This window comes from Ochotona curzoniae, unplaced genomic scaffold (assembly GCF_017591425.1).
Source record: "Ochotona curzoniae isolate NIBS_2020 unplaced genomic scaffold, NIBS_Ocur_1.0 scaffold_1852, whole genome shotgun sequence".
Taxonomy (NCBI): domain Eukaryota; kingdom Metazoa; phylum Chordata; class Mammalia; order Lagomorpha; family Ochotonidae; genus Ochotona; species Ochotona curzoniae.
Window position 1 is genome coordinate 53,984,390 of NW_024467087.1, and position 11,076 is coordinate 53,995,465.

General features: G+C 36.7%; 1 protein-coding gene across 1 annotated transcript; it reads right to left on the bottom strand.

Annotated features, from left to right (window-relative positions):
- Positions 1 to 623: 623 nt before the first annotated feature.
- On the bottom strand, positions 624 to 10,651 carry LPAR4 (lysophosphatidic acid receptor 4). Its single transcript, XM_040999937.1, has 2 exons — positions 10,349 to 10,651; positions 624 to 1,841 (listed from the first exon to the last, which is right to left on the bottom strand). Exon 2 carries the CDS (start codon positions 1,762 to 1,764, stop codon positions 655 to 657), a length of 1,110 nt encoding a protein of 369 aa, XP_040855871.1. The 5' UTR covers positions 1,765 to 1,841; positions 10,349 to 10,651; the 3' UTR covers positions 624 to 654.
- Between the last annotated feature and the right edge of the window lie 425 nt (positions 10,652 to 11,076).

Consider the following 11,076-nt stretch of genomic DNA (forward strand, 5'->3'; position numbering starts at 1 on the left):
TTATAGTAAAGAAAATAAATTTTTAATAAAAGACACTGTTTATGATTGTAAATATGTAAATCCTGTAACTTTTCTGCTTCTTCCCACATATATTCATGCAAAAATTTCTTTTCAAAATTCACATAACAGATTTTCCCAACTCTTTTTAATTCAATACATTCCTTTTTAATAATGTTAGGTTAAATTATGTTCTTCTGCTAAAATAAATTCAATGACAAAAAAGGAAAAATTACTAGTGTATGTCAGTAGTAATACAAAATATTTTTTTAGAAATAATCCCTGAATTTGTTCTATATTTATAGGCCCAACCCAATTACCAAATAACATTAAAATATAAATTGAAAAAAAAAACAAAAGAAAAGGTAAACTCCCTATCATTAAAGTCAGGGCCATTGGCCACTTATACAGCATGATACAATAAAATAATGAAATTTCAATCCAGCAGAAGAGTTTGTTTTGGTTGTCGTAATTAGACTTGACCTATAATTACTGAACAAAACAGCATATATACAATACACATTTAAACAAATGTATTCGACTGTATTTGGTTCATTAATTTATTCTCAGTATCATTAGCTTCAAAATCTTATCGAGAGTATAGGAAAAACATATCATAAGAGAAACCATGTCCGGATGTGAAGACAATTCTCGTACCTAGAATGTGGATTCTAGCATTAGTTCACCACCATTATTTGTTTGATCACTAACTTCCTCTTGAATAGCTGGAAGCGAAGGCTTTGTGGTCAGAGGTGTCTCAGTCTTAAACAAGGATTCCATCCTGATATGGGTATTGATGTAGAAGGATTTCTGAAAGGACTCAAGGGTGAAATAATAGATGAAAGGGTCAAAGCAACAGTTCAGAGTTGCAAGGCACAGTGTGATTGGGTACATTATCTTTGCAAACCTTTCCAACAAGCAATTAGTAATGGCCTGGGAGCGCACCAGGGCATACAGGAAGAGAACAGAGTTGTAAGGTACAAAGCATACCACAAAGACTGCCATGTGCACTGTGATCATCTTCAGCACTTTCTTTTTATTAGTCCCAATTTGAGACAATGTAGCAGGCTTACGGAGAGTTCTCAGCACCACAGAAGAGCAAGAGACGTTCAATATCAGGGGAATGATGAACCCAACAACTTCAATAAATATGGTGATCTTGGACAGGTAAGTCTTCCAGATACGTTTAGAGAATCCCTCAAAACAGGTGGTAGTTGCATTGTTGACATTAGTGGTAGAGAACAAAGAAGCTGAAATACCACCACTGAGGACTAGGATCCAGACTCCAGCACATACAATGGCAGAATTCCGCCTGGTCCTTATGGTGCGAGATCGAAAAGGATAGACAATGGCCAGGAAACGATCCACACTAATACAGGTGAGGAATAGCATGCTTCCATAGATGTTGGTGAGAAATGCAGTCCCAGATATCTTGCAGAGGGTATCACCAAAAGGCCAATGGCGGTTGAAGTTATAAAATATTTTGAAAGGTAGAGTACAGACAAAAAGCAAATCAGAAAGAGCCAGATTGGTGATGAAAATAGCAGTCTCACTTCTCATTTTCATACGGAAGCAGAAGACAAACAGAGAGGCACTGTTGGTTATTAGACCCAGAATGAATACAACACTGTAGACAGCACCATTCAGATTATACTTAAAGGAATCATCAACAATGCAAGTATTATTGGCAGTAGCATTGCCCAACCTGGGTCTGAGGCTTGAATTTAAATCTTGGAACTGGAAGTCAATGAATCTTCTGTCACCCATGGATTTTTCTGAAGAAGCCTGCTGGCAGCAGGGATTCACCACTTTGAAACTAGGGACTGGTAGGGAATGCCTTCCTCCTATTGGAGACAAGATGGAATGAATCATCAATTTTGCCTTCTATTCATGACATCTATAAAGTAATAAGTGTCCTATCTGAATGGGAAAACAACATGTACATCCAGTTTGGTTTGATACACTTTTTCAGCTCTTGTCATATATTAAATACTATGGTAAGAATGTTCTGGGAAGAGTGGGAAGAATTCCCACACGATACAGTAGAAATAATACTATAATATTCCAATAACCATGAATAAGGGTGTGTATTGACTGAGACCTCCCAAAAAAATTGACAGTTAATTGTGTTAAAATTTGCATGTGACTTCTCATTTCCAGAATCTTTTCTTTTTGCATTATTTGATTCTTACAATAACACCATAAGATGGGCATAAGAGAATTATCATTATTTTCCAAAGTAGAAAGTGAAGTCTAAGTAATTCAGAACTAAAGCATATCAGAATTTAAAATACTGTAAAAGACATAGTTAGAACCAGAATTAAGGGTTTTTAAAATTCCTAATCTATGTATTTTAAAGCCACTCTGAATTGTCTTCCCTATTTGTCTTCTTTTCATTACATAAAGCATTGAATACAGGACTTCCCAGGCACGCTGTAGAAATATTTTTACTAAAGTTTCAAACAATCTCTTCTGAAATAGGAATTTAGATGGTAGGCATCATCTGATTAATGAGTTTCTAGCTAATGGGGGCTTTTGTCTGTTATCACATTGCCTTTCTAACAATAGTTGAAATAAAAATCTCAGTGTTTTCTCCTGAGGGTTGTAGTACCTTTCCAACTTTCTCCCATGTTAGATCCTAAATCTGAGATAGCTTCCTTCATCCTCTCCCACTATTTTCCCCATCAGACATTTCTATGCCTTTTGTGCCGTAAGATAGTCCTGATGAATACAGTCTTTAACTAATGTACATTTCTGATCTGTACGCTAATATGCACTCTGCTTGACACAGCTGGTACATAGAGCAGTCACTGACTTTATCATCTTTGTTGGTTATCTAGGTTAACAATGTCTGATTGCATGCGTAGAATTTTACAAACTTTCTCCAAGAGCAATAGCTACCACTGATTTTGCATATCATTTGAACATGCTCCATAATACACTTGGATATGAAACTGCTGATGAATTCTTTTGAATGAGGAGGATACAGGGTGAAAGAGGTCTTTGTCCATTGCTTTATCTAATACTGCATTTTCACATGATTATGCTTTATGATGAAAAAGTCACTTTGATGAAGTGATTCTTTCCTTCAACTCCCACAAAATAGGTCCTAGTCATATAGAATATTCATAAGAGTGGAGGAGAGAACATGCCAGAAACAGACACTTAACGTCACTTTGATAAAATGTTTAGCTTGATAAATAACTGTTTAGTTTGAGGGAAAAAAATTCTACTCATTGCAGTGCCTACAGGGAGTGGTGACCATGAAGAACATACAAAGCAATGTGAAGGAGTGTCAATTTTCATAGTTTTCAAGTTATAATTGGAAACCTGTTATCCCTGAATTCTCACTCAACATAACCTTTATGAAGTAATTTTCTAAGCCTAACATTGCACTCAGCTCACATTCTTTCGTGACATTCCTGTTAAATACATCTATCTCACCATTTTCCACATGCAATCTTGATATACAAAAGGAGACTATGACCAAGTTAAGGTCCAGGAAGGAAGAAAGAGCCAGACACAGAAAAAAAAAACTAAAATAAATGAAGGGAGTGGAAGAGGAAATGGAAACTAAAGAAGCCGAGAAATAAAAACCTAGATAAGGAAGAAAGCAGGAAAGAGGAGGTAAAGACCTTGCTGGTTAGGGACCATTATGGCTATTTAATTAACATTCAGAGTCAGTGGATGGATTTCCTGCTCATACTTCCTGGGATCACATCTTCTCTACCTGGCTTGGTATTACTCCATTTGGTTGTATCAGACAGAAGACCAGTATGTTATTACTGTTTAAGTTCACTGAAGCCTAGAGAGGAAGAGGAGTCTAGAAAATCACACCTAACATTATTCATAACTCACTTTGGGAGCAGTTGATTCAACCATTATTTGTTGCATCAGTGGGATGGCAGGGGAAAAAAAATGAATGTCAAACTTTTTCACAACTTAAACCACTTTATATGAATAGTATTGACAACCCATATACTGTCTATTAATCCCAAATTCTTTAACTCTCAGTTCATCGTTCACAGTCTTGAAAGAACTCAAGACAAAAGAACTATCCCTCTGAAATAGGTGCACTATCTGAGTCTTTTATTTCCATTATTTTATTTTTAAATTTGTATTACTTTTAATTGATAAGTCATACTCATAGAGTGCAATGTAATGTTTTGATATATGTATATAATGAACAATCATTATAGCAAATTAATTGATATATGTGTATGTCCACGTACGTTGTCTCACTTCATTTTTCAGTTCCCCCAGAGCATATATATTATATCCATAGCTGGCAGTTTGCAAATGCCTGGCACTTGCGCTGTGCTGTTTTGAGTAATCAAATCCTATGGGAGAGAAAGTACCTCAGACAAGAAAGCACAGTCTCAATCCTGAAGAGAGGGCATGGGAAAACTGCCACTATGGCCCTATTCATAGCTCCCCCTTGCTCAAATACACACCACCTTTGCTGTCTAGCAGTGAGGGTGTGGTGCTGGGACTTAACACAGCATTGGAAGCAAGGAGTTCTATTTCTGACTCAGACACTCTTTCACTCTGTAACTTGGCTATACTGCTTCTCTTCCCTGTATAAACATTACCTCTGAGCCTCAGAGTTGACACTAGGAAGATTCAATGAGGCTTGTGAGTAACTTTATGAGTTTGCCAGCATGCAGTCCTACCTGGCCACAGAGAAACATTATAGAAGCTTGTTTCCTTCTCTCTCCTCTGACACAACTGGAAATTTATGCCTCTCTTTCTTGGCACCCTGAACTTTATACTAGCAATTTGTCTTTCCCCTAATACTAAGTGCATTTTGTACCTCAGAAAAGCACCTTCTAGAGACCCAATCTTAACTACATAATTTGCTTAGAACGGGATAATCTAGGAAGGTTTCCCCAAAGAGAAAAATAGTCTCCAAAGGACTATCTTCCATCAACCATGATTTTAAAAGGTCAGAGAAGCAGTTGGTCCTTGGGCCCACTCTAAAAGAGAATCAATGATATTCCAGAAATAGAATGGCTTACTTGGTTTTGACTACATTGAACCGTGTCTAGCCACTAGATCTTCCTAAATGCCTATGACATAGTGCATGGAGCAAAGAATCAACACATAAGCTTCAGATGAGACAAAGAAGGAAAAAAAAAATAGACCAATGCAGTTCATTATATCTACTACCACAAATAGCCTTAGATTATTATCTTTCAAAGACTCTTAATCACCCGGAAGCAGGATTGTTCCAAAGATGTAGTTTCACTGACAATGGGAAAGAAGAAGTCAACCTGCAGGTTGACCAAAAACAAAACAAACCCCACCCCCTCAAAAAAATCCAAACTTCAATGAATTTTTCATTTTGATCTATACATATGGAATCAATTCTTGGTAATGATCACAGCTTATTTCCTTTTTTATTCTTTCACTTATTCCCAACAATAATGAAGTATATCATATTTAGGGGACTTTGGGAGCTCCTAAAGGAAAGTGCATACACCTTTTGGACCTATAATAATAAATATTAAAACACTTCAATTCATGAAATGCTAAAACTTTAGATGACACATGGAAAAGACATCTATTAACTTCTAGCACATGCTCAGTGCTCTAGAAAGGCTACCTTGCTTCAGTTCTCTACAGAAGACAGTCCAGAACTTAGGGAGCAAAGACCTTGGAGGCAGAGAACACTCAAGCTCTCTCTGTCAGAATCCTGCTGATCCTCAAAGCTTATCAAAGTGGACACAACAGTTTCCAGAAGAAGCTGAAACCTGTCACATACTTAGATATACACACCTAGCAGTAAAGTGAATTTAAAAATACACAAAGGTGATGGAAACATAGTAACAGGGAGCATTTCCAGACTCTTGCTCCACAAATGGGGTAAGCACTTCACTCCAGAATGGAACTGGGAAGCTGATTTTTTATTAGCCTCTTCTATTTTTGATAGAAGACGTATTTTTTAAAGTGACATCTCTGTTGAATATGGTTTTCACTGTTATGACTGTATCATGTCATTTTATTTGGTGACAGCAGGGAACTGGCACGTCTCAATCTGACCAGATCTGATCCTCAGTGATTAACTTGACTCTTTTTTGCTTTCTGCAAAAAAGAAAAGAAAAATATTCCAGTCTCACTAACCCTTCACCTAATGATACAGTCCAATATTTAAGAAATAATGTGGTCTGGGTTCAACATGATGGAGCCAAAGATTGCATCAGTCGTACTAAAGTACAATTTTCCCTAGCACTTCGTTATAGAGTAAGAAAACTGAAGAGAAATTGCTCAACCTAATATTATGAAATTGTCTAGAGCCTTGAGACTCAATATCTCATCTCAGCAAAAGCCCTAGACCTTTTGAGAAAACTTTTGGGTGTTCCTAAAAGGGGTCAGTTCCAAATTTTTGCAAAGTGCACGCTCGCCAAGTAGGAAATTATCTTTATTCCATAAATTTATTTATCAATTTGGAAACCAACTCTATTATGTTCTGGCACACTGGTCCTAATTACATGAATAAAAACCATGTATTCCCTCTCTATATGTATATGCCAATGACACAGAGGAGCTGATGCAAAGCATCCAAATTTTTATAGGCCAAAATTATCTGGAATAGAATGCACAATTACAGCTCCTCCATCAATTCCAGATCCTTGGATCATACAATTTGTAATTATTTGGAAATGCATATGCTGCTTAAAAAAAGATGAAGAATAAAATTAAGGATTTATACAGGAAGTTACTAGCAGGAGAGTGGTACTCACCACATTAGTTCAAACCAAATTCTGGTATCAACTTTATCCGAGACTTGAATAACCATTGAACTTTCTGGAGGCACTCTGATTAAAGATTTCCTTCAATGGGTGCTGTGAGATAGTATGGGACACAATAGTGGGCCATAAAGAAAGCTTTTTAAATAAAATATATGCAAAAATTTTAAGTCAGAGAATACTATTACATGATATGTCAGAGTAACTTTGAGCCAGCATGTTTTTAAATGCTATTTGAATGCTTTGGATTTGATTATTTCGGAATTGCATACATTAGTTTATTTTTTTAGAACATTCATGTTCAAAAACTGTCGAGTACCTACTCTATACACAATATATCAATTATGATTTTTTAAAATAAGCACATAGACTATAACATTTCTTTGTGATGTTGGACAGCAATATGTTTGTCCAGTGAATGATGAGATAATAGAATGTGGTGGCATGTTAATTAGCAAGTGAAGATCACTCCTGCTTTCTGACAACTCCTTTTCCATACTGATGGAGTTTGCAGAAGAGACTACTTGGATAACCATCTCATTTTATTTCTTAGTTTCTAAATTCTTATCTTCTATCATTGACTACCTTCCTGATGAAAAGTAAATGGGAAAGAAAAATGAGAAGATTACACTCCCATATTTCTATAAGTTGGTGAAACCAAGGTTAAAAAAAAAAAAAAAGAGGCCGACTGAGTCCAGTGATCCTATCACTACTGTTTCTTATTTTATTAATGGTATTTACTAAAGTGTATATGACTATAGTCAATGAGCCTGTGTAACTTATCTTTTAAAGGAACTGGTGACAAAGGGCATATGATATTTCCCCCACTCCCATAAGGTAATGCATGACATTAAAAATAACTGAACAAAGGAGACTTCTTTGGGGGCCTGCAGTAACATTTGTTCTTTGTTTTTTCTTTTCCTTTTCCCTGGCAACAGCAGTTGCTATTAGACTGGGACCTTGGTTGGGGAAGAGGAAAGAAGGCTGGAACAACAAGTTGGAACTCTAACCTGCACCCATGTCTGATTTCCTTTCCCCACCCCACCCCCAACTACAGTAACCTAAGGAAGGCTTCAATAACTAGGTATTAACGCACTGACTGACAATCATTATGCTTTTACCAGGAAATATTCTTAGGCCCACTCAATATAGTCCTGTCTGTAATAGTTTCAAATCACATCTTTGCACAAAATACTTCTCTATAGCTAGAAATACTCCGCAGTGTGGTTCATGCAAATAGGGCTGGCTACTCACTGCAATACCTCTGTTTATAAAGAAAGCATGTTAGTGACCAACTTAGTACTCCTGTCACACTTAACCCTCGTTTGAGCACAAGTAGTCTACAACAATGCATACTGCTACATAATACTCCAACTTTTTGAAATGATCTTTCTCTATTCCAAAGTAACACATATGAAAAAAACCACTAGACAATTTAAAATATGTTGAGATCACCTTAAAATTAAGGAGAATGTATTTTCACACTCCTCCAGAGACCAGTATTCCTGGAATGAAATGAATATCATTTTATTGGTTTATCTAAAAGGAAAATAGAAAAGATTAACATATTTTCTTTTATTACAGATTATATAGAAGACCTTTTCATTTGTAATCCAAGCAAACCAGGAACTTCAAAGACCTAGAAATTTTCATATCTAGCATTAATCAGTGTAATCATATCTAGCCCCACCACTATCCAACTTTGAGACAGCAAATCACAGTATTTTGTAGGTTTCAGTTTCTCTTCTACCTTTGACTCTAAATGACAGGAGCCTTCAACTGGTGCCATGGTGATGGCTTCACTGGCTGTTCCCTCCTGTCAGTTACTGTCACCTGCTCCCATCTGTCACCTCAAAATTTTTTTTTTCCTTTAATCCCTCAAAGTCTGCAGTGAGGGCCATTAATTTTTATTAGCTTCCACAAAATGATTGCTAGATTTATCTGAAAAAAGAATACAATCAATAGGCATCAAAAGGCAACAATCACAAAGCAGGATGTCATTTATAGCCAACAGTCATACAGATGGGCTCATTTTCCTCACATTCTGTCTTTCTGTCCTCAAAATATGAGGTTATTTGCATACTTCTGAACACAGTCACATGTAATCAGCAAACTACTCATTCTATATATTATTCTCATAACCCATTATTTCTCTTCTAAAAATGAGGCTGATTCCTGGTAATGAATGGCCTCCTATCAAGATTCCAATTTTCTGTAACAATATTCACTTCATTAAATGCATGATGACTCTTTTTCTTCCCTGAAAGGGAAGGGGACCAAGATAGACTCTATCTGATGACTCTACATACAAACAAAAGGTAACTATACAATCAGGCTCTAACCAAACCACAGTGAGGACAACACATCTCACTGCTTTTCCCCTCCAAAGGAATTGAATAGATCAAACTTTAGCTAAGGTTGGCCTGAGTATGGCTGTGAGTTATCTTCTCAGTTCTCTTTTTAACTTACAAAGACTACACATTCTGAAAGGCCCGCCTGATTGTTCCAATAGTGCTCTCGTTCGCATCTCTGATTGGCAGGAGATGCTTTAGAATGTAGATCCCACCAATTTTATCAGCTGAACTCATCCTTCTGAACAAGACTGTATCGCAGAGTCCATCTGCAATTAGGCGAAAGGATTTAAAAACATCTATGTCGAAAGGTTAAAACAGTGTTTGAAATTTTGTTCTTAAAAAGTCAACATGTGGCAAAACAACTGGATAATTTGGGTTGTTGATTATTAACTGCTATTTTCATGTTAGTCAAGGCAAAAAGAAAAATGCTATGATTTGGTAATACAGCAAAATGAATAACCACACAAAGCTCTAAAATATGCTAATATTTGCACTTATCTGGTCTTTTCCCACACAAAATAATGATGAATTACTCTAAAAACTCCGTTAAAGTATCTAGAAACATGCTTTTTCTCCATTCAACAAGATCTTCTTACCGAAGATATTAAAATATTTGTATATACAATGAGATAATTTTAAGGATGCCATATTGTTACATTTGTATGTCAAAAAGCATTTAATTTCACATATAAAAGCAAATTCAGTTTATGCCAGAATTAGTTTTTCATTCAAACATGATTCTTCCTTTAAGGGCAAGTTCATGAATTATTCAATATAGCAAATGTCACATTCTTCATAAATCAATTAAGCATCAAAGGCATGTCGTGTATAGTTTTACTAAAAGAAACCTCATCATAATAGAAGCCACGTTACCTCACAATCAATTGTAAACCAAAGAAATATAAAGCTAGCCAAAAGAGTTTCTAAATTGTTCTACCCTGTGATTTTAAATCGGCTTTTTAGGACAACTGTGTTTACATGAAAAAAAAAAAAAAAAAAAAAAAAAAAAAAAAAAAAAAACAGCCTGAAAATCCTGCATCTCTCTTCCACAGAAACAGCATTACTGTCAAAACAATAGAAACTCTTGTTTTTTACCATTCAACACGACGATCTTTGTTCAGCACTTCAGAGTTGAAGTCTAACGTCTTTCCCCAAAACACTCACAGCACCAGTGTTTCCAGTGAAGTTTGTTACGCCATCCCCCCACCCCCAAACGCCCAAATCGAATCTTTCTCAAAAGAGACTTACCCCAAGAAACAGTGTGCTAGATGAGAGAGTGTGCTCATGCCTGCAGACAATTAGCTAGCAAACATGTAAACGGGCAACTCGCACTTTGGAAGTGCATATTTTTATCCATTTTTTTTTTTTAAACAGGGAAAGGTTAGCCCAGCCCAAAGTAACAGACTCTGGGCTGCCGCAGCTTCTTACTGCAAACCGCTCATTCTGCAAATGTGAGCTTCTTTACACTGATCTCTTTCCCTTTGTTAAAGACTGGCCTTCTTGAATGCTGAAGCCGGCATGCCTTTAACAAACAGGACACAAGAAAAGGCCCAAAGTCCGGGCTGGAGCGAAGGCCCGGGGAACTCTTGGGGGTCTCAATAGGAAATGCTTTTCATTGGATAAGGAGGCATTATTAGGAGCCGAGATCCCGCCCAATCCCCTGTGCTCCATGGTTCCCTTAGTCACCAATCACTGGACTGAAGAAATTTTTCCTTAAAGAGCATTGCCCAGGAAAAGCAGTTTCACAGTCAAGAATTAGTGGCTTAAGTGCCACTTGACAATATAAAAAAGTGTCTTTCCCGACCAATTTATCCACAGAGAAAGCCTGGGTGCCTGTCTTTGCTGCAGGACTGCCACTCTCTTACAATTCTAATGAGGAGGAGGAGGAGACAAAACTGAAAACTGGGAGGACGGTGACAGGAACAACCCAAGTTTGCTCCTACTTTAAAAAAAAAATCACAGAAAATAATATTGGT

What these genes read in the sequence shown, in the direction of transcription:
- LPAR4 (XM_040999937.1), bottom strand. Translation starts at nt 1,764, where the DNA reads ATGGGTGACAGAAGATTCATTGACTTCCAGTTCCAAGATTTAAATTCA.